The 24,208-nt window shown below is 39.2% G+C and overlaps 1 protein-coding gene and 1 long non-coding RNA gene across 3 annotated transcripts in view; both read left to right on the forward strand.

Moving 5' to 3' along the window:
* Nucleotides 1–22,768, forward strand: part of GTF2F2 (general transcription factor IIF subunit 2) — a 135,677-nt gene extending 112,909 nt beyond the window's left edge. The window contains exons 7-8 of one of the 2 annotated variants that reach the window (XM_086328899.1): nt 9,052–9,195; nt 22,228–22,768. In XM_086328899.1, the coding sequence (XP_086185025.1) occupies nt 9,052–9,195; nt 22,228–22,347 (264 nt within the window). In that variant the 3' untranslated portion in view covers nt 22,348–22,768. Of the gene's footprint in view, nt 1–9,051; nt 9,196–15,630; nt 20,032–22,227 lie in introns of those variants that run through there. The other variant, XM_086328898.1, reaches the window with a different exon arrangement.
* Nucleotides 3,224–7,570, forward strand: LOC147361410 (uncharacterized). Its single transcript, XR_015137876.1, has 2 exons — nt 3,224–5,970; nt 6,025–7,570. It is a non-coding gene; the product is annotated as an uncharacterized LOC147361410 (long non-coding RNA).
* Nucleotides 22,769–24,208: the final 1,440 nt, after the last annotated feature.

The following is a 24,208-nucleotide window of genomic DNA, read 5'->3' on the forward strand; positions in this document are numbered from 1 at the left end:
CATAGTATCCTTAAAAATATATATTAGCTTTAGAGTTTTTTCTATACCTTTATAACTGAGAGTAGGATCATGAACCAATGGTCATTTTTCCCATTATTAAGATTGCTTTCCCTAGTTTCAGCTTTTCTAGGAATTTTTACAGCCTCACACTACTATGTAAAGTGTGGGCTGCCTGTATGTAAAAAAACTTTTTCATTAAAGTGTATTGTATGTACTATATTTATTATATATATTGGGAAAGGAAATATCAACCCACTCCGGTGTTCTTGCCTGGAGAATTCCATGGACAGAGGAACTTGGAAGGCTACAGTCCATGGGATCGCAAAGAGTTAGACATGACTGAGTGACTAACACACATTTTATGAATATATAGTGTATATATTTGTACACATACACAGTGTGTGTATGTATAGTACACACATGTATACATCTTACACCTGCAGTGTAAGGAGAAAGTGATGATTTTCTGAAAATAAAAGGAAGTCCAAGTTAAGTCAAGGAGCAGTTGAGAGTTGATACCTTTGTGTCCTACTTTGTTTCTTGAGATTTCCCCTTGATACTGAATTTAGGAAGAAATAAATACTCTTTTTTAAGTTTGGCCTTTAAGTTACAAGCTTATCAAATGATGCAGGTTAGTATCTGCCCAACCACTACTTTATGATATTTGAATATCTTACGGTTATTTTATAAAGACAGGTAGCAAATGTAGACGCCTCCAGGGCCAAGCAGGCATCTTCTTGGGTAGGATGCTGAAATTTAAGAAGGTAAATGGTAGAGACTATGATGAACTGAAGTGCATGTGTCCCTTCTAAAGACATCCAAATTTTAAAAATTGCTACACTGTTTCTATTGTTTACAATAGGAAAAGACTAGAAACAAATGTCCAAAAATAAGGATTAGTTCAGTACTTTAACAATTGTTATTTTTTAGTGCTAGGTGCTAGGGTGATTTTATCCTGATTTTCTCTTTCATGAAATCTTTTTGAATTCTTGGAATTGTCAGTCTTTTTGAATTGTTGAAACTGTCACAGTGAGTACCTATTGTCTGAATCATTACAGTGGAAGTTTTACAGTGTTAAGTTTTTCTGTTGCGATGGGAAAGGGGGGAAGCTAGGAAAAAGTGTTGGTACTTAGCATGACAGTGGCCTACCACAGTTACATAAGATTTGTCTCCTCTGAACAAAAAAATGTTTGTTTGTTTGTTTTTAATGCCAATTTTATGCCTGAGATACCTACTCTTGGTGAACCAAATAAATAAAGTTTCTGTCTTCAAGGAGCTACCATTTTTTTCAGTTTCTCTGGTCATGCCTTTTCAGACCCTGTTTGGGTATAATCTATATTTCCTTTGACCTAGTGAGTCCACATTTTTAAATTACAATTGTTTTTTTCTTTAGTTCCATTACAAGGGTCACTCTTGTCATACTGCTACATACCATCCTTTCTGAGGCAAAAGGAAAGTCTCTCTTAGGTCAGAGCTGGCACTTTGGCGTGTATCAAAGCTCTGACCTCTAATTCATGTTCAGAGTGATGTTGGCACTATATCTACCTGGCAGGTATAGAAGGATAGATTCCAAGTGTCATATTTTTGGAGTGCTTTTCATTGCTGTCTTTTTAGTACTAAAATAAGTACAAATACATTGTATTCTGAACCACTTGTTAGGATATAAAGCCGTCACATCCCTTTTAAAGAGACTCTTTAACGTCAAGTGACATTTCAGTTCATGGTATCAACCTTTGTTAACGTTGTCATAGCGTTAATGAGTCATTAATATTAATATAATTATAGTGATGAGTCATATACTCTTTAATTAACAAAGATTGACTGTAAGCTACCATGTTACACTGCTTGAATGTTTAGTGATTTCTGCCGCCCCCCAACTCCATGAGAGTGTATCGGAAATTGGTGGAGGCGCCTGCATAGCTCTTAAAAGCATAGACAGCATTATAATAAAATGCTAACTATAATAAGAGTATAAAGCTTTTGTTTTTGTGGTCAGGGAACTAAGAGCCCACAAGGCACGTGGCTGGGGAAAAAGGTTTTTTACTGATAGAGTCATATAATCCAAATATAGAGTCACTGATGTATAAGATTCCTTTCAACTGCCTCCGTCCCTGACTGCAGGTAAGGGTGCCTGTGTATGTTCTGTGTTCTGGTTGACTTTGTGGACATCATTATCCCGCCTGTGTAAATGCCATAGCATTCTTTTATGTAGTCTCCAGTCATAGGACCTTTCTCATAAGGAATCCCTTTTCTCGTAAGAAATTGTGCCCTCTACAAAGACAGAAATATAGATCAATGGAACAAAATAGAAAGCCCAGAGATAAATCCACGCACATATGGACACCTTATCTTTGACAAAGGAAGCAAGAATATACAATGGATTAAAGACAATCTCTTTAACAAGTGGTGCTGGGAAAACTGGTCAACCACTTGTAAAAGAATGAAACTAGAACACTTTCTAACACCATACACAAAAATAAACTCAAAATGGATTAAAGATCTAAACGTAAGACCAGAAACTATAAAACTGCTAGAGGAGAACACAGGCAAAACACTCTCCAACATACATCACAGCAGGATCCTCTATGACCCACCTCCCAGTACAGCCACTATGGAGAACAGTGTGGAGATTCCTTAAAAAACTGGAAATAGAACTGCCTTATGATCCAGCAATCCCACTGCTGGACATACACACTGAGGAAACCAGAATTGAAAGAGACATGTGTACCCCAGTGTTCATCGCAGCACTGTTTATAATAGCCAGGACATGGAAGCAACCTAGATGTCCATCAGCAGATGAATGGATAAGAAAGCTGTGGTACATATACACAATGGAGTATTACTCAGCCATTAAAAAGAATACATTTGAATCAATTCTAATGAGGTGGATGAAACTGGAGCCTATTATACAGAGTGAAGTAAGCCAGAAAGAAAAACCCCAATACAGTATACTAACGTATATATATGGAATTTAGAAAGATTGTAACAATAACCCTGTATACGAGACAGCAAAAGGGACACTGATGTATAGAACAGTCTTTTGGACTCTGTGGGAGAGGACGAGGGTGGGATGATTTGGGAGAATGGCATTGAAACATGTATAATATCATGTATGAAACGAGTTGCCAGTCCAGGTTCGATACACGATACTGGATGCTTGGGGCTGGTGCACTGGGATGACCCAGAGGGATGGTATGGGGAGGGAGGAGGGAGGAGGGTTCAGGATGGGGAACACATGTATACCTGTGGCGGATTCATTTTGATATTTGGCAAAACCAATACAATATTGTAAAGTTAAAAAATAAAATAAAAATCAAAAATACAGAATCTGTAACTCTTCTAAAAAAAAAAAAAAGAAAAGAAAAAGTGCCCTCTGTTGTCTAGACAGTGGTCTCAGTGCTGGCTGTAGACTAAAATCACCTGGGAAGCTTTTTAAAAAGAAAATACCTTCAGAGATTTGTTGTATTGATCTAATGTGGAGGCCTACTATCTTTAAATTTTTTACCTAGGTAGTTCTGGCATTCAGCCACTGATCCAAAGAGACAGGAAATCTGTCTGTCTCTTGTGGCATGTCTGCCATCTCCTGTGGCATGGGGAACAAAAATGATACCTAGAAGGGAAACCAGGAAGTCTCTTTCCACTAAACCTAAGGCTTTTTAGAAAGAATTAGTATCTTCTTGTCTCTATTATCATCAACTCCCCACCCCACCCCCCTGCCCCCAGCTTGAAAAGAAGACTTCTCTTCGCCTTTTCTCCCCACCCTGGCAAGAGCTCCTGGTCTGAAAGTGATAGAACATTAGAAGAAACTGTTTCATTCTGTGAGCGACCAGTTGTGTTGTCTTAATCTTCAGAACTAAGGTTGTTGGGGGTGTTTTTTTGGCTTGGCTTTTTTTTTTTTTGGTTTTTAAGTATTTATATATATATATAAATTTGGAATTTTGTTGATTAAAGTGGATGCCTGCAAGACTGAATCTAAAGGCCTATTCAGCAGTATTTGCCTACTGTATTATATAGTCTAGTGTAAGAATACTACATGGTTTAAAAAAAAAATGCTGCATGCTTTGTCCATTTGAATTTGCACACCAAAGACCGAAGAATTAATTTCCTCCCAAGAGATAACAACACATTAGGCAGAAATAGAAGCATAGGGGGTGGGGGAATCTTTCATAAGGATTTAAAATGCAAACCATGATATTCAAGCCTGTCACGCTCACTTTAAAAGTTAAAAACCTCCACAAAGACTGTCTTGACAAAGCAATCAAAGTATTTCTGCAAACAACAATCTAGAAATTTACAGACATCTGTATTATAATATTTTAATTAGAAGTGGGTGGCATTTATAATTTTAGTCAGGGATTATTGTTTCAGTAATGACAGTTGAACAGCCCTATACCACATCCACAATGGGTGTTCAACATTTGGTTGCAGTTCATTCTTGAATAATTGGTTTTATATTTTGAAAGTAAAATTGTATATGATGGAATTGGGGGATTATAAAAATTTGTACCTGGAGATGAAAGTTCTTTCTGAATTGACATTTCTGTGCAGCTGGTGATGCCTTAGTTTATGGTCACTGGGGGCAGATATCAGTAATTAAAATTCATATAACACAAAAGCTATTTCTAGTCTAATAACTAGCCTAGTAGTATTTTGTGGCTGCGAACAAGTTAGAAATCTGATTGCTTTGAGTGTCGTTTCCTGATACTGCCAGTGCAAAACAAAATGCCCAAAGGAAAAAGAGCTAAGAGGAGAAGAAATAGCATTATATCCAAACAGTAGTCTTTTCCTAGACTGGTGCATATCGTGTGTTGTATATTTGTGAAATTAATTTTTAGTACAGAGTTATAAGTACAATATTAAGACTTCATTTGTACACTGATGAGCTTAGAAAAGAGAAGTTACCTCAGGGATCTTAGTTTTGGCGTGAGTATAATTTGTTGCTAATAATTTCATGATCATGGGATCATTTTAGTCCCTTTTTATAGTTATATGTACTTTGGAACCACCTGATACCACAGAGCAGAATTGGGGTAATGTATCTCTCTTGAACATTATTTAAAAAAAAAAAAAGATTTAAATAATGCAGTACTACAAAAATTTTATTGAGCAATTGATAGGCGTGGTTAATGCAGAAAGATAAGCATACAGGTCTTGTGTGTTTTCTCCCCATTTTAAAGGAGGAGAGCACCAATGTTAAATGCAGTGTTTTTGAGATTGAAACATGTAAACCAAGATTTAAAAAGAAAATTTTCTGTGTGGAATTGGTACTTTTCTTACTGCTCATTAACATTACAAATCACAACCTAATCTGACTCTTAATCAATACCTTCAGTATTGATTTTGAAGTTTCTTTCTAATTTATTCTCAGTTCTTATCTTTAGTCCTTTTGGGTCTGACCTATGGCTTTTAGGGTTGGGACAACTTGATAACAGACGCTTAAGTTTTTCCTCTCTACTGCCTACTGGACTGTATGCCCTCTCTAAAGTGGACTGTCTTGCTTTGGTAGTAGAGTCGCTCAGTCGTGTCCTACTCTTTGCTACCCCATGGACTGTAGCCTACCAGGCTCTCCATCCATGGGATTTTCCAGGCAAGAGTACTGGAGTTGGCTGCCATTTCCTTCTCCAGGGATCTTCCTGACCCAGGGATGGAACCCAGGTCTCCCACATTGCAGGCAGACGCTTTACCATCTGAGCCACCAGGGAAGTCCTATCTTGCTTTACCAGCATGTTTTGTTACTTGAAAACATTTTTCCTGTTCATCTTCCTAGCTTCTCGAGTCACTTTACATGAGGAAGAGAGGGCTAAGAGTGGAAGCTGAATTTGCCATAACTTCTGTTTCCTATTCCCTGAATTTAAATTTTTCCATCTTCTTTCAGCATAAATTAAAGCTGGGATGGAAAAGAAGAAAGAATATGGTACAACTGTGGCTCCATACTGAGAATACAAAAGCATAGCACTAGCCTTTTGCTAGGTTCCCTCTCTGTCTTGTTTTTCTTGAGGATCAGTTGTTGTCTTGTTTTGCTAGGTTCCCTCTCTGTCTTGTTTTTCTTGAGGATCAGTTGTTGTAGCCACGCGTTTCGGGAAACAAACTCACTCAGAAGGACAATGCAGATAGTGGAGTGCAGTTTATTACACCGGCAGGCCCAAGGCAGAGTCTCCTCTTAGCCAAGGACCCCGACCAGCATGTGTGAAAATCTTTTATACCCCATGTGTACGTGTCTGAACCCACCACTCCAAATTCCTTGAGACTTACATAAACCAAGGAAAATACAATCCCAATAACCCCATCATCCACATGCTATGTGCTCATGTGCTCAAACAGTCAAACAATTAGCCAATAATCAGTAAACCCGAGGTTACACTCCAATAGATACAGAAAAATTTATGGCCTCTCTGGAGGAAGGGGTGATTAGTATATGTTTTCTCTTAGGCGATGAGTAACCTAGATACGATCTTCAAGGTTCCCTCTGTCTGGAGGGAGTCTTATCCTTCTGTTGTTGTTTTCATAGGCACTAAACAGAGTTCAGAGTCCATTGGAAAGGTGGCTGAGTATGATCAGCATGAACAGGCCTAAGATGGAGTCCAGGCCCTTTGAATTCCTTCTTCACAGTGACCTTTCACTGAATGAAATCTCACACCCCACTCAGGCCTTTAAGAAGGAAATAGGCTTTCTCCACTCTTCCTTTGTCTGATTCTACCTCCCTCTATTTTGTAGATGCCAAGTTTCTTATCTTCCACTTGGTCGGAGTAAAGGGTTATCGTATCTTCTTCCCGTGGTCCATACTTTTATACTCTTTCCTCTGGCCCTGCTTTCTACACTGTCCATCACAGTGGACAGAGCAAACCCTTTCAAGCACAGTGCAGCTGTGGAAGGGAATTTCAGGATGCAAACTGAGTACAGTTATAAACGGGGGAAAATATGACATAGTTTAGACATTGGTCAGCAAAGCAAGGCTTAAACGTGAATCACTTTAAGGTATTCCATGCCGTTGTTCCTCTTTTTAATCCAAAGAGCCTCCTTTTTGTAGATGTGTGGGCTTTGTCTTGGTCTGTCATGCTTTCTTTCTCCATCATACAGCCACTGTCTTAGTTCTCTCCTCCTTTTAACCCGAGAGAAAGAAAATTCTGTCTCGAGTGGCCCCCAAGTCCATCTCTTTTGGTCTTGGCTATAGCTCTGCAGCCTCCTTTCTCGTGGAATCGGGGCAGAATCTGTACTTCTGCCTTTGACCATAAGTGCATTTTTTTTCACCATACAGTGAAAAAAATATTTTTTCAACAATACAGTCTGTGCCCTGCATTTACGCTTTTTTCCCAACGTCATGAGTTGTCCTAGGTATCTCTGTGGTCTCTTTTACTACATTACTACATTTAAAATACTCAAGGCCCTCTGTATACATTTTAATACACGAGCCTTAAGAAAGGGATACCTTTTGAAAGAGAGTATCTTATTTACTCCCATATTTTAGTGCAGTTGTTGTTGTTGTTTAGTCACTAGGCCGTGTCCAACTCTTTTGTGACCCCCATGAACTGTAGCCCATCAGGCTCCTCTGTCCATGAGGTTTCCCAGGCAAGAATACTGGAGTGGGTTGCTATTTTCTTCAGTTTTAGTGCAATACCAAGCATCTAATTCATGCTTAATCTATTGAGGAGCTGAATGGATTTCAAGTTTTACTCTCCAGGTATACATATCACAAAAATTAAGACATTCAATTTAGCTCTTTCTTCTTGTCTAGCTCCTAATTTTATTTATTGAAAGACCAATACTGTTGTCAGAGTTACTTCTTGCCTCTAAAGTCTCTGATTATATTTAAGGTATATTTTTAGTCTTAACATCAATAGAAATTAGATTTTCTCTCTTTACGTCTCTCTTGTTAAAATACAGAGAATAAGCCTAACTATATGAAGCTGGAATTTGTACATAATTCAGTTGTATGTTTTGATATGCATTTCTCCATCTTTGAGGCTAGTCTCTCTCTCACACAGTAATTCTGTTGATGCACAAAAGATTGTGCTCTGACAGCTTTTACGCAGCCTGCTGATGCTTTATTGACCAGGTGGGCTGCTGCTGCGGTCTGCATTGTTGTTTAGTCGCTAAGTCGTGTCCACCTGTTTTGCGACCCCACAGACTGTAGCCCACCAGGCTCCTCTGTCCATGGGATTCTCCAGGTGAGAATACTGGAGTGGGTTGCCATTTCCTTCTCCAGGGGATCTTCTTGGCCCAGGGATCGAACTCGCATCTCCTTCATTGGCAGGCGAGTTCTTTACCACTGAGCCACCAGGGAAGCCCTACAGTTTATATATATATATCTGTCCTCTAACAAGTTTCTGAGGCTTTATCAAGATAAAGTTAATAAAAAAAAAAAAATGAAAAGCTTAATCAACGGACATGAATGCAAGCAAATTGCGTGTTTTCAATAAAGAGTTAACTTTTTTACAAATGCACGTATGTCTGGATGGTAACACCATTCGTGCCATTGCTTACTTCATTTTACAGAAGAAGCAAGTTCAAGGAGGTCATGGGGTTGGGAGGAGAAAAGGCCACCTGTCACCACCCTTGTTCTTTGGTTTTTACCAAGATTTCCCAATTTACCAAGATTTCCTCCCTAGAAAACCTGTTGTCTGATCTCTCTGCCCCTCAGCCTTCTTCCTGCCCTGAAAAACTCTCATTTTGAAAGATATTACCTACCAAATGGCATAGACAGATAAACTCTTTTACTGTATTTTGGGTAATCAAAAACAAAGAGTTGCAAATAGACTTTGTGATCCACATGATGTGATTTCGGTGAAGATGGGCTTTGGGGGAGGAAATGGACACATTACATAAAGCTTTAGGGAACAGTGAAAATGGTTTACAGGTGGGCACTAACCTTCCTGGAGCCTTAAAGGTCTGAGGAGCCCTAGGAGCAAAGAAGGCCATAGATACTGAACTACCGCTCTTTGACCTGCTGCCTTGCAATTTAAAATCTAATAGTGGAGGATGGAAAAGAGTACCTGTGTTTCAGAGTGAGCACATTGAATTGATGCCTTCGGGATTTTTGCTTTCTTCACATAGATTGAATATGAAAGGAAAAAGAAAGAAGATGGAAAGCGAGCCCGAGCTGATAAACAACACGTTTTGGACATGCTGTTTTCAGCTTTTGAGAAGCATCAGTATTATAATCTGAAGGACTTGGTGGACATCACAAAACAACCTGTGGTATGTATATGCTCACATTGATCCTTTAAATAGGTTTAAACAGGCTTCATTAACACGGCTTTACTGAAGAGAAGCGTGTTGTGAGTTAGTAAGTTCACCTGCACCTATGCTGGTGCTGGGTCTTGTTCCAGCATGGAAAAGCTGTCTGCTTGCAGTCTTTTTTCTTCCTTCCTTTCCTCCCCTTTTCTTTCTTCCCCTGTCTTCCTTTCTGTTTCTTTTTTAAATCTCAGCTTCATTGTTTTAATTTTAAATACATTTAGTATCAATAGTTCATATGAAGAAGAGGCAGATTTGTCCTCCTTTTGATCTTTGACTGATCCTTGACATTAAGCCTAAAGTCTCTTTGTTTATAGCATTTCTAGTCTTTCATTTGTTCTTCTCCCTCCCTCTAGAAAAGCTCAACTTTAAGAGTCACTGTTTTTTCACAGTGAGTGTTTATCCCTGTCTTGTGAACTGTTCTCTGTGGATTTTTTTTTAAATCATCTAGCACTAACATTAGGTCCTTTCAAACTTGAGCTGTAGAGCCTCACAGTGCTCGTTGAGATTATGCTTGGGTTGGCCTAGTCTCCATTTTCAAGGAAATTTTTAATAAATTGATGTTTTAGAAAATTTTTGTTCTATAAATAATCATTTTTTAATCACTTCTCCAGACGTTTGTATTAATACCTATCTGAAAATAATCTGTGTTTCTAATCCATTTAAAATGCTGGAAACAAGGAAGGTATCGAAACCCTTTCTCTAGTCTTTGGGTCACATTTCTTTCCATTTAGCTTTCTCACACCTAAGCTTAGCAAAGTGGCAGATTGAATTATAGCAGTATTTTACTTACAGGTTTTTAAAACATAGGTGGAAACCCCTTTATTCTTGTCCTCTTACCCAGTTTCCTTTATCATTTTATCCACCTTGCCAGGATGCCCAAGAATATGTTAATTCTAACTGCTCCATTTATTTGCCTTAGAATATGGAACAAGATAACCAGTTTTGTAAAATATTTTAACATAAATGACTCCATGGTTTGTTTTTTTTTATGTATTCAAAGCTTCAGGAAATTATTTCTGAAACTTCAGTATTGATGGTGCAGTTTCCCACTTCTGTAGAGATTTCTTTACTGTTACGCTTCATGCTTTCACTTTTTCATTAAGAAAGAAATTTGAATTCCAAAAGACCTAAATACTTTTTCTTTAACCAAAGAGAAGGAAAGTGCTCATGCTGGCAGTATTATCAACTCATCTTAATGACTTCACTCCCTTCAGCATCAAAGCCTTAGAAACAGCATTCCAAGCTAGATTAAAAAATTTGAAATAGAATAATTCATAAGCTAAACTCCATTTCTTCTGCTTTTAATGAAGTTTATCTTTGTATTTTTATATATACATGAAAAGGCTATTCCAGATATTCTGGATGCAAATGACGTAGTCTCATAGAATAAAACACACACACAGTTAGATGTGGGAAAGTAAGTGTTTGTAGAGGGACATTCAGATAAGTGCTAAGGAAAGCTCTTTCTTTGCCTTAACATGGAATGACATAATGTTTCTAAAGTTTATTCATTTTGCAGCAGAGAAAAAGGATAACTAGCTTTCTCTCTGTCTTGGCTGTTCAGATAATTTTTATGTGGTGGAACTCAGTGACTCTCTTAACAGAACCTCTTAATTCATGGTCAGTAGGTGGGCTTTAGGAGATCCAGCAACCCCCTGAATATGTACAGAAATGTGTGGATTTTTGGGGGGAGCAGATTTGTAGTTTATGTCAGATTCTCAGAGAGCCTGGGAACCTCAAAGAGCTTGAGAACAACAGATCTAGAAACTGAAATATTTTATAGTAGTTTTATTAATTAGGGACTAAATTGCCTGTACAGCATTAAGTGTTTGAAGGCAGGTTTGTATATTGTTCACATCCCTAAATATTCATACATTCCACAATACAGTTATGGTAGCAATCCAATAAATATTAGATGAAGTGATTTAAGGAAAAGGAGATGGTGACACCCTTTACCTTTTAGGGCCACCATATTTTCCTTGGGTGGATTTTGACAGACCTCCTGTTGTCTGTGGCAGGAGCGGGGTACAAAGAGCTGTCTCAATAAAGCATAGAGTGCCAGAGCTGCAGTTACTCTCGTGTAGAGGAGAGGACAGGACATGGTCACATGGGCTCTAGTCCTGCCGTTTACCTCGGTGGGATCTGGAGAAGTCACGTCGTCGCTAAAACTGAGGGAGCTGGACTGGATAATCATCGTGACGTCTCCCAGTGCTCCGTCTATGATTCTCTCCCTCTCCTGTTCCATCTCCTCTCCATCTCCCACTCACATTCAGACTGAGCTGGCAAAGCCCGTTGACCTAGAAAGTGGCTAGAGCCCAGCTCTCCTCCGTGTGGGTAATTCTCTCTTTTAAAAGGGTCACAGGACGTAAGTCGGTCTGTACTAATGGGCTTCAGTACACACACCCTTACTAATTTGATTTTAGTCTGAGCAGTACCAGGAGAATGAAGGAACCCAGTGTAGCATTAAAGTCAGTGATCCAGGAAGGAGACTTCCTGATGGAAAGAGCACAGGACTGGGAGTAACAGGACCTCAGTTCATGTCCCAGTCCTGCCATTTAGCCAAATAGCCTCAGGTACTTGAATGCATTTAATGGTTTAATACATTATATAATTTAATATTTAATTTACTTGATATATGACATTCTTAATATAAAATTTACTAATATATTCAAGTTAAATGTGTATAATATTATACTTTGTAAATTTGTCTTAAAAATACCTAGTTTATAGGTTCCTTGTAATAATTTTAATGTTTATGAAAGTTGCATTTGTCAACAGCAAAGTATTTTGCTAATATTTATTGTTAGTATTATTAAACAAATTTTTGAGCCCTGTGTAAAAGGGAGGAAAAGAGATCTTCTTGGTGTTGAGTTCTTTAGTCAGTGCATTTAATGACACGCTCTGGTTTTCTGCAGCCCCCAGCGCCTCTCTTGATACCAGATTTCTGACCACGATGTGCTCATTTTAACACGTCCTCTTTGTTATTAGCACTACTACTATATTCTTAAGTTACCATCTGCTTTCTGACCTTTAGGATGTCATTTTTGACATTCTGAGTGCATCTGAAGTATTTTCTTGTTTTTCCAGTTCCTTCCCTTCCAGTCTTCTTCCTAAAAACCTTCACTCCTGCAAGCGAAATTATTGATTAGAGAAACTGCCCTTAAGGGCCAGCCTGTATCCTTCATTCACCAGTGTGTGACTTGCATAAGCAATCAGAGAGTTAAAGTTACTCATTAAGGACAAATAAGCCAATTTTAAAAGGCCAGGCTCTGGTAACTGATAAAAAAGTAAGAAACACAGCATCCATTTAAAGGAGTGTTTTCATGAATTTTAAATTTTGACTCCCCACCATCCCCCCGCCAAAGTAAAATATCAGAGGAAGCCTATTATTTCTCTGTTGACAGTCTTTGCTCTTTTACCTTAAATGTGTTATGTCAAGTCTTTCTTCATATTTTATTGTATCTGTAAAATAATAGCATAGCAGCATTTCCTTCAGGAATTCAAGCCATTTAAAGCTTTATGTAATTGTTCCCTTTGAAACCCCAGACTGCCAAGACCACTATGAGCCCAAGCACCCTGTTCTCCAGCACAGCACCCCTTGCCCAGGGTTTCTCCAGACATCCATTTCTGTTTAAAGTGTCATCAGAAATCAGCTCTAATTGTAACTGAACCTCTTCATTTTCTTGTGCTCCGCGTCCATTTGATTTCAGGTCAAGATTAAAGGAACTTTATCTTTAATTATTGATGATCCCTTGTAAATCAGCAGTCCCCAATCACGTCGACTCAGTGGACCATTTGCCTTTAAATTCAGAGTGTGTAATTGAACAGTTTGCATGCTTTTATAAAGTAAGTTCACATCAACAAGAAAAATGAGGCAAAGATTTGCATGGCTTTGATTTTGAAGCAGCTTGGTACCCCTAAGCTTAAGTTGCCCAGAGCTAAATAATGCTCAACAGGCCGTTGCTCGTTTGCTCAAAATAGGCTTTTAATAAAGCCAGTGCAGCAATAAGGTAATGTTAACCTGATCCTCAGAGCTTGTTTCCAGACAGGCCTGAATAGAAATAAGTGGAATTTGGCATCAGTAAGATACAAAAAGATAATGTTTTTTAAAGGGAAAAAGTGGCTAAAGAATTTGATATACTTAGCATTTCTCCTGTCAAAAGATAAAAGTTTATTTACAAGCATATGTTGTTATAGACCTGTCAGTTGGCTGGGACTTGTTCAGCTGCAAGAAAAGAAAACTGAGCTCAAACTAGCTTAAGTAAAAATACAGTGTATTGGCTCCTGTAGCTGAGAAGTTCAGGAATGCATCTTGCTTTAGACATGGCTGGATCCAGCTGCTAATACTATTTAGTTAGCCCAGTTCCTCCCCACCCCTCCCTATCTCTCCTCATCATTATGTCTTTCCTGGGTGTTGTCTTTCTGCTCGGGCAGAATCTAGCCGTGTGGTAGACAAAGTGGCCTCCTGAAGCACTTCACAGCCAGCAGCCTCAAAGCATACGGAGAATGTCTGCCCTGATTATTCCAGCAGAAGCTCAGGGAAGATCTTAATTGCCGCGCCAGGGGTTGGATGTTCATTCCTGAACCAAGAGGATAGGGTAGGACCGTCCATTGGCCAGGCCCATTGCCTCTCGCACCCTTGCGGCACACTACTTGGCTTGGAAATAGCACCCGCTGAGCCGTGGTCATTTGCTGTTACCTCAGATTTAGTCTGTTGAAAACAGAACTCTTGATTTCTACATCCCTCCAACCCCGACCCCCCAGACTGCCCCACTGCAGTAACAACACCGTGCCCCGAGTTGCTCAAGCCAGAAGTATACTACTCCTCTTTTCTCTTCATGACGTCTGTGTCGCATACTATGATACATACGTATCCTGCCTCTCTGGCTCGGAATCTTAAAAGGTGAAAGTAATCTTAGGGACAGTTCAGTCATAGTCCTAGAGCAGGAGTTGCCTAGTGGCCTGAGCCCAGGTCTTACTGCATCGCCTCTTCTGTTCAGACACGTGTATATCCAAAGACAAACTCAAAAAATGCTTTTCTGACAATGGGAACCCCTTTTTAATGACAGGAGGGGGGAGCTAATTTCTCTCTCAGACTGCTTTGAAAATGTCTGTATTATTAAGAATCGTCTCACTAGTCTCAGCCATACACATGGAAAATGGAATCTAAGCTCTGTGCTAGCTCATTCAGTTCCTGACCCAAGTAAAAATAGGGCATTTTTTTTTCCTCAGAAGCCAACACAACATTGTAAAGCAATTGTCCTCCAATTTAAAAAAAAAAAAAAAACACCTGTTTTTTTGAAGTTCAGTGTTTAAAGTTCATTCCCAAATGAACTGCTAAATAAGTGTTTTTATTATATGTCTTGTTCTGACATAGGCTTTTCCTTTTTTACGTGATTCCTTTTCTCTTTTTTCCCCCGAATCTTTATCATTTCCTTTCTATTCACATATTTCCTTTCAGTTCTCTCTTCATTTTTTCTATAACTGGAAGTTTTTAATTTCAAATGGTATTACCAAAACTAAAAAGACCACCAGTTGCCCAGCAAAGCATATTAACTAGTGACAGCCCTTTGTGAGACTTCCATTTTAAAAAATAATTATTTGTAGCTGCTGGTTAATTCAGTAGGTTAGAGTGTAGTGCTAAAAAATAATTATTTGCTATCTTGTTAATTTGAGCCTTACTTAAAAGTTTTAGAGTATGAAATGTCCTATTAAAATAAATTATTAACTATGTTGAATATAAATGGATAAAATTTAAATGCATTTATAAAATTTTAATGCTTTCCTTATGAAGAGAAGGTTCTAATAACTAATAGATTTACTACCAAGTTTATTATGAAATGGCAACATTTTCTCTTTTAATTTATCCTATGATTTGTCTCAGCCTTTTTATTTTATTTTTTTACCTAATTCTGAATGAGGTGAAATTGGGGGGTCAATTTGTTAGTATAACCAGTCATTATTTTATATGAAATACTACGTAGATAAAAGCAGTATCTGACATAGGCTCCCAGTAAGCAAAATTGGGCATTATCTACATACAAAATCTAGAGTTTTTAATTAAGCAGTAGGCCATACAATTTGTGTTTATTCTGGAAATGTCATTACCCATAAAATCTCCTTCTCTACCTTTCCAGTCCCATTTGATTTTAAAATAAAATGAATAAAGGTAAGAGGTAAAAAATAAATGTTTAAGCTCATTAGCTGCCTCCTCCTGGTTTCTTGATCCCTAAAGCAAGTCCCTAAAGCAAACTGGAAAGCCAGACTTGTTTCAGGCGTGCCGTCTTGTGGGAATTATCTTGGGGAAGAAGTCGTTTTCTGTGTGTTGGTCTCTACCTAAGAGCAGACATTACCCTGTGGGCTTAGATAAGTGTCTGAAGCTTCTGATCTCTCTAGCTCAGCAGGGGAATTGATCCCAGAGGCTACACCTGTTGGCAGAAAACCTTAGGTGCCTGCCTGGCTGGCCACCTCCAGTTCTGTGTTGCAACAGAGAGTGTTCCTTCTAGAATGTGCCAAGACGGATATTCTAATTCCATCATATTTTCCAGCCTGTATGGACTGATCCAAAGAGCTTGCCCACTGTTAATTGGAAATTTTACTTTACCCAGGGTAATTTGGTAATAAAAACTGGTGTTATCTTAATTTGTTGTCAGCTAGAGAGGTCTTTTTTTCCTCATCAATTTAAAACCTTGTTTTCAGTACAATTGTGGTTTTTTTTAAGTTACAGTTCAGTGGATTTTCATATATTCACATAGTTGTACAACCACTGCCACAACCAATTTTAGAACATTTTAGTCACCCCTCAAAGAAACTCTGTACCTGTTAACAATTTCTCCTGTGCACCCACCCCCTCCCCAGCCCTAGCAAACCACTGATCCCCGCTATGTCTCTAAAGATTTGCCTGGTCTGGACATTTTCCTATGAGTAGGATTGTATGATATGTGGTCTCTTATGACTGACTTCTTTGATTTAGGCATAATGTCTTCTCAAGTTTCATCCATGTTGTATCACGTATCAGTATTTTCTTTTTTTATTGCCAGATATATACCATTATATGAGTATACAGCGATTTGTTTATCCATTCACCCACAGATAGTTGTTTCGTCTTTCTGGCTCCTGTAATAAGGCTGATATGAACATTATGTACAAGTTATTGTGTGAACATATTTTTATTTCCCTTGCGAGTTGAACTGCTGGGTCACATGGTAACTCCGTTTAACTGAGGAACTGCCCGATTGTCATCAGTTATTTTTTAATCCTTAGGCAGCAAGCGCTTTTATATACTGTTGCATTAGAGTAAAACTTTACTGTCTATTCTATATATATTAAGGGTGAATAATGCCTCATCATCTAGCTAATTTTCTAAAAATTGTCTGTGGTTAAATAAATACCTAAAGACTCTCTTGCTTGCCATTTAATTTCTAGCATTGTTTCCAGATGGACTAATAATGACTGTCAATTGACATCTTCTTATCCTTTGTACAGTCTAAACTACACGTCAGTCAGTAACCAACACAACATTGTGAAGCAGTTTTCCTCCAATTAAAAAATAAAAATAGCTAAACTACTCATCACACCAAATGCAGTTAGTTTCTGTAGTTCTAAATGTGAGAATTCATATTTATATTTCAGTAGAAATTTTTTTCATCTTTATCTAGTTTTGAATATCTTTTGATTGTATTTTTCTAATTAACGTTTTTAACATTAACTATATGTATATATGTATGTTTCTCCCCCAGTTGGTAGCCATAATATCCGAGCCTTGGAATACTTTGCAGTATTCCAAGGTTAAGTTATGTTTAGCATACAAATAAACTAATACAATTTAGAAAGCATGTCTTTAAACATAGTTAAAATTCAAAGTTGGCCCAAAGGTAGTAAACTTTATCTGAAATATGTAAGCATGTGAGTCACTTGCCACCGCTGGACAGATGAAGTGTTACTGAAAGTAAGATGATTTACCAGCATATAGATGTTAATGCAGCAATAAATTTCTTATTTTAGAGTTTGGACTAAGTGGGGAGGGCTGTGGAGTGGGTAGGGTTTATGGCTTGACCATTTCATTACCCGTCATCTCTGTACTCCTTAGAGTTTTTACAAAGGGAGGAATGCAGCCTGAGGGACCCTGAGAGGAAAACAGGGCAGAGACTAGTATAAAAACAGAGACGAAACCAGCAGGAAAGGGGGAGAAAAATGCTGAGATGGCCCAGGTTCCAGAGAAGCCCTCAGCACCGCCTTCCCTCCCCCGTTCAGGGTTTTCTCTAAAAGAGGGAAAACATAGGTTGCCTTTGTTCACAGCTTATGCATAGTATGTAGTTTGTTTAATTTTTTTTTAATGAAAGAATGCTGTGCCTTGGAGCCACTGACCTCTTCATCAGTACGACCTCTGTTCTGTCAGCCTTGCTTACAGGAGTCACAGTCAGTCATACAAAATCACATAAATATGAAGTGATACTTTGAAATGATCACAGAACTGATCATGGATGCCCTTGCCACTGGGTCAGTGTATAAAAAGCGTATAAGCAGTTTCCCTTTGGTGACTGTTAACCAGTGCCATCTTTTGGTGTAGATTTATGTAATACACATTCACTCCAGCCTTTGGGGACTGTTTTGTGATGAGAAGTCTAGTAAGGTAGTATCTTTATCTTACCTAAAAGCATTATTATTTGGTGATCAGCTCTCTGTCAAAGATATATGTTTTTTGTTTTTTTTTTTAAATCAACTTTTAGGAATTAGGTATAATTAATTCATTATTATCTGTGGTAATGCTTAACACTAAATTTTATAATGAAATGAAACAGATAAATCCTCCATTTGCAGTAGAGGAAAAGATGATATGAAAAATGGCAAGGGTGGAAGGTGATAAGGAGAGTGAAGAAGAGAAGCTAAAGTAGGCTACCGTGACTAGGTGTGTGCCTTGTGACTAGGTTTGTCTTAATCTTGGGGGAGAAATCAGGAATTTGATGTGTGAATTTCCAGCCTTTTGGCCACCACAGTTTCGTCTTGATCCACAAATGCATAGCACATCCTCCTCAGTAGACTTCTGGGCTCCAGAATGTGCCTTGCCTTCCCTTGCAAGGAGGCTGTAATGTTCTCTCCCTTTTTTCTCTGCATTCAGACTTGCTGTAAATACGCCCCCACACATTCTCTTTGATGAAGACGTGCTGGACTTGAGCCAGTTTATTATTTCAGCTCTTGTTCTGCCAAACTGCCCATAGTGGGTAATGAGAAATCTTTCCAGTCCTATGTGACATAAAGGTGATCTTCTCAGTTCTAAACTCCTTTGTTTAAAATACAAGTGGTTAGGCAAAAGATTAAATTGCAGAATCAGTGTTTAGGGCTATTTAATGCTAAGAGGAGAACTAGTCCCCCTTGGTCTCCACACAGAATTGCCATTTAGTTCAAATGATCAAATATCCCTCCTCAAAGAACCTAGCATCTTGGCTCCAGCCCCTTTCCAGTGCTCCCATGATGTCCTACATATGTGTCCTTGTTCCTGGGCTTCTGTTTTACTTTATGGTTGCCTGCTCACATGCCCTTGCTTCCCCCGTACACACCCGGATCTTAAGCTGTGAACTCTGAGGACGAAAACAGACTGTGTGCCACTCAGCCTGGTGCTCAGATCAATCTAAGTGTGAAGATGCACATGTTTTTAAAAGGGAAGTCCGATTACCAATTAATCTTCTGTCCTGCTAAAACCTTTAAAAATTTCCACCCCAGTTAGCTTTGTCTCAATAGTGTTTTAGCACCACAATACAAATGTTAGTAGTAAATTCAGATTCAGGTAATACAGTTTTACCAATTTTTATTTCTCAAACAGGGTCATTGCTGTATGTGGTAGTGAGACGAGAAAGGACAACAGAGCTAGCAGGGTTTATTCCCTTGGGCCGTCTAAGTGATCTCCCCCAACAACCACCACCCCGCTGCAAGAGCTAAACCCTCCTCGCCCCTCTCTTAACTCTGAAGCATACCCGATTCATTCAGCATTCGTGTGCCCCGTGCCTCTGACGTGCGCTCAGGCCCTGCGGTGGCCGCACAGGGTTTGATGGGAGAGACAGGCGTGCACACAGACAGCTCTGATGCTGTGAGGGCTCTCCCTGGAAGTTCACACCACATGAAGTGTAGATCTGAGAGGTGGGACCGTTGGAGAAGTTTCCTTCAAAAAAGTGACATTTGCACCAAGTCTAAAAGGATGAGGAGTTCTGATCTGAAGGAAGAGGATAAGCCTTACAGGGAAAGCAAAGGGCGGGGAACAAGAGCGTGCAGGCACAGAAATGGCCAGTGCCCGGCCAGGAGGTACTAGAGGATGAGGCCAAAGGGAAAAGAGAGACCTGGGTGGATGCCTGCAGGAGAGTTTGGAATTTAACCTGAAGGCCAAAGGGGAAGTCAGAGAAAAGTTTAAACAGAGAAATGACATAATCTCCCTGTTCTTTCCTTGTGTCCGTCCTTCTAGGGTTTTCTGACCTTGTTTTTCTCTACTGTCACTGCTACTCTCTCTGCTAATGCTAATGCCAAGTTAACTCAACTGGTTCTAGTCGAGTGGTCTTAGGTTTGGGATTTGGAACATTGTCAAACTTCCGAAGTTTGCCCCTTCTCCCACCCCAGAAGAGAATTCTGTACCATGACCCTAATCCCATCTTGTTAACTGACAAATTAATGGAGCCCTGACTATGTCTTGGCATTCTTGTTAAAAAAGAAAAAAAAAAAAAAAGTGACATCTTTATATTAAAAAAAAAATACTCCTTAACTTTATTATACTAATGCAATAAAATGAGAGTGAAGGCAACTGACTTTGTACACTTAAGACACTCAGTATTTTGTGTTTAGCCCTCTCTAGGCTTTTCATCTTCTGTGCCCGGGTTATGTACACGGGCATGGTAGGCTTGAGGAGAAGACAGTGTCTGTCTGGCAGCCACAGTGCTCCTGGCACTGCTGTCTTCATTTTTGAGCCTGCACTGTGTCCCCAGTTGTATGCTTGTTTGCACCCAGGGTCTAGCCATTCGCACAATAAACCGTTCTTTGGAATTTTACAAAGAAATCATTCATGGCACCCAAACTGAAAACCAAAGCCCATCCCGTCATTTTCCATTTATGAATCCTGTTTAACTAGAAAGTCGTTTATGAACAGTGTCCCATGTTTTCTATGCAATCTGAAGTAGCAGATGGCAGGCATGCATATTACCTGGTTGTCTGAAGCCTACTTCAGTAACTCGCTGACTCATTTACACGGGTCCCTCGTTGGAGCCAGCTACAGAAGGCGTGGGAAGCAGGCAGGCGGGCAGGCCTCCTCCTGGGGAAACCCAGGCCTCCACCGATTCATTGCTGCCACCTGCTGGGGTGGGGAAGCCGCTCAAGTGAGAGCTGAGCCATCCGGGCCGTTTGAGAGACCTGTATGTAGTTCCAGTGCTAACCAGGGACCCCTAAATAAAAGTTGAAACTGTAGAGCAGTGCACCCGTCAGTGTAAGGTGGTGTTCGGTGGTGTTCGATGGTGTCGGTTAACACACACTCTCCAGCAACCGTGAGGCTCAGAAAACTAAATAACACTGCAAGGACCCAAGATCCCAGAGCGTTAGAGCCAGAAGAAGCTTTTGAACACTTGCTGTGGACTTCAGTTCAGTCAGGCTCCAGGGGGCTTGTGAAATGCAGTTTCCCAAGCCTGGTGCCAGAGATTTAATGGACTCGACCTACAGCAGGGTTTAGTTCACAGGCCCCCATGAAGTTCTGATGCAGGTTGTCTAACATCACACTTGAGAAAGGCACCACCTTCAACATAATCAAGCCATTATCAGCCATTTTTTAAAATTAGTGCCTCATTTCCATAAATTAAAAAATTTATATCCTATTACATCTTCCATCAATGGGATGAGTCACTGTAATGTACCTGTAACTTGTTCTATGAAGCATACACACAAAAATTCTTGTTTGGCTCATTGGTTGTGTAGGGGGGCGGGTGGGATTTGTTTTAAATGTTTAACTTTTCTCTCTTCCCCAAGAAGGAAGTACTGTAATTTGTATTGGTTTATAGTGAAATGTTTTTTCACCTTGGGCATTGGCAAGCAAAGGTGGGGTTTGATACTACGTTTTTCATAGCCATCATTTCCATGCCTCTAGTGATCATTGGAGAAGGAAATGGCAACCCACTCCAGTGTTCTTGCCTGGAGAATCCCAGGGATTGGGGGCCTGGTGAGCTGCCATCTATGGGGTCGCATAGAGTCGGACATGACTGAATCGACTTAGCAGCAGCAGTGATCATTTGGGTAATACCTGAATTTTCAGGTGCCTGAAATACCATGATTCAAAGTTCTGACCTCCATCATTTCTCACCTCTATCCTTTGGTGGACCCAAGCCCAAGAAAACTGCAGCCCTCAGGGTTTTTAACATATCTTGTTCTCCCTTCCTCTGTCTAGGCAGCCTTGGCCACATGATACAAACAATATTAAACATACATAATGACTTATCTTATTACACAAGAAAAGCAAGTGGCCCAATAGCAAATTTGAGAACTCACCTTAGAACTGAGAATTCTGGGTGCCTGTCATGTGCTTGCTTCATAGAAAAATAACATATGCTCCTGCTTCTAAAATGACTGTTTCCTATCCAAGAATAACCCTGTCTGACTGTGAACTCAGTGATACCACGGAACTCGGGAGCTCATTACACTTGGTATACTGTGTAAATTAAGTACCAGCAAATGTATTTCCTTCTAGACTCTCTTCTTTTTCTTTTTTTTTTTAGCTCTCAAGGGCTGCTGGCATTCAGGACTTCCAAGCCCTTTAATACAAATAATCATATTTAGTGCAGATATCACGTATTGTATGCAGATAATCAGAAAGGCAGTTTATTGAAATTCATTACAGAGAAATCTAATGGGGCTTTCAGAATCATAATTTTTGTTACTTGTAAATGTAGTTTGGTGTATCATTTTATTTTATATTTTGTTTCCTGCCTTCTTTATCTCATCTGTCAAGGTTATTTTGGTTCTGTTTTTCAGTCGTACCTGAAGGACATCTTAAAGGAAATTGGTGTTCAAAATGTAAAAGGGATCCACAAAAACACATGGGAACTGAAGCCAGAATACAGACATTATCAAGTAGAAGAAAAAAGTGATTAAGAAGATGCGAAGCCCGCCTAACAGAACTAAAGGATGATAAACTGAGAAGACAGCCTTGAATCCTTGAGCACTATCTATTATAGGGGGGAAATGACTGGTACTTTAATTTCTCTAGGTAAATTTTTTAAACAATAATTCTTGTAAAGTTGCTTAAATGATTTTTGAGGCAAAAGAACACCTTTATTTATATACTTGTATTAAACCAGATTATTCATGATGGGGTGGGGAGTTGAAAGGTTTTTCTTTTTAAATATTAACTTTAAAATGTAAAATTAGGAAATGTTTTCTAAATGAGGACTCCCTGTCTTTGCGTGAAGAGTTGAAGTGATATAGATCCAAAGTGACTGGCACAGCAGGGAAAAAAAGTAGGCAAGTACAGAAACTCTGAAAAAGAACTAAAGAAAAGTTTCTTATTCTGAAATTGTCAAAGAGCAAGGCTGTCTTTTTTTTTTTAAACAGGTGGTTGTGTCTCGTATTTGCACATATTAATGAAAGTATAGCATTTGGGTGTGTACTAAGGTAGCAGTTTGTTTTGTTTTGTTTTTTCTTTTTCAACACAGCAGTTTTCATCATAGCATACTTAACCCTAGTGACAGCGACATGAGAAGTGGAAAACGTCGTGGTCACTTCTTTCTTTCCTGTTTTCTTCTTTTAAAATAATTAGAAATTAAATGCTTTTCCAATTCGGGATGTACATCCCCCCTCATAAGCTTCTCAAAGATGTTTACTGCACACTCAGCGAGCCTGTATTGACTAGTGTGTGACAAAGGCTGTTTACCACTAAAGGAGGGTTGTAGGGGTAAGGTTGATGTGTACAGACAAACAGGTTAATGCCAGCTCCTGGGGAATGAAAGTGTTTCTTTTGTCTTTCTTTTTAATTAGTTTTAAATAAAAACAATACCTGTCCATGGTATTACATAGCACAAAATGTTATTATATATCAGGCAATCCAAAAGCATACCCACGAATAAGATCACCAAAACGAAAGAAGCTTTAGCAAACTAAACACAATTAAGAATTTATTTTTACTTGTTAATTTTATCAGCTGTTTCTGTATGCTTACAACCAAGAAGCAGCAAATGCCAAAATTGTTTAATGTTATGTAATTAAAAAAATCATGGAAATAATCTGTCCACTGAGATAAATATTTTCCTGTATTATTTGATTTTTTAGCAGCAGAATGCTGAAGCTGAGTACCAGTGCATTAGATTTTTTGTCCTGGAATTCACAGTGAAATAAAACTAAGGAAGGTTGTCCCCTCCCCTCTCCCACCTCCAGTTGTCTTATCCTGCCTTATTTTGCTGCAGTAACCAAACACTGTATCTCCATTACCTTCCTTTTTTTTTTTAAGGTGTTTTTTGTTTGGTTTTGATGTGGGCCATTTTTTAAGTCTTTACTGAATTTGTTATAGTATAGCTTCTGTTTTATGTTTTGGTTTTTTGACTGCAAGGCATGTGGGATCTTAGGTCCTGAGTCAGGGATCAAACCCACACCCCCTGCATTGGAGCTGTAACCACTGCACCACCAGGGACATCCCTACATTACTTTTCAGTTCCCAGTTGCTTCAGGTTCAGTGTAAGCAAGCAGATGGGTAATGGTGTGACATATCTGTACATAGCTGAGGATTCTGGGCACCTGTTATTTGCTTTGTTCAGAGTATATGCTGCTACTGCTGCTGCTAAGTCGCTCCAGTCGTGTCCGACTCTGTGAGACCACAGAGACGGCAGCCCACCAGGCTCCCAGTCCCTGGGATTCTCCAGGCAAGAACACTGGAGTGGGTTGCCATTCTTCCCCCAGACCTTGTCTTCTTGGGTGTATGACACTGCTCTGAAACAGACCTGTGTCTCCTCTACCCCTGCCT

This window comes from Bos grunniens, chromosome 12, assembly GCF_055505025.1.
Source record: "Bos grunniens cultivar Pamir isolate PY7600 chromosome 12, Bosgru_T2T1.0, whole genome shotgun sequence".
NCBI classification, from domain to species: Eukaryota; Metazoa; Chordata; class Mammalia; order Artiodactyla; family Bovidae; genus Bos; species Bos grunniens.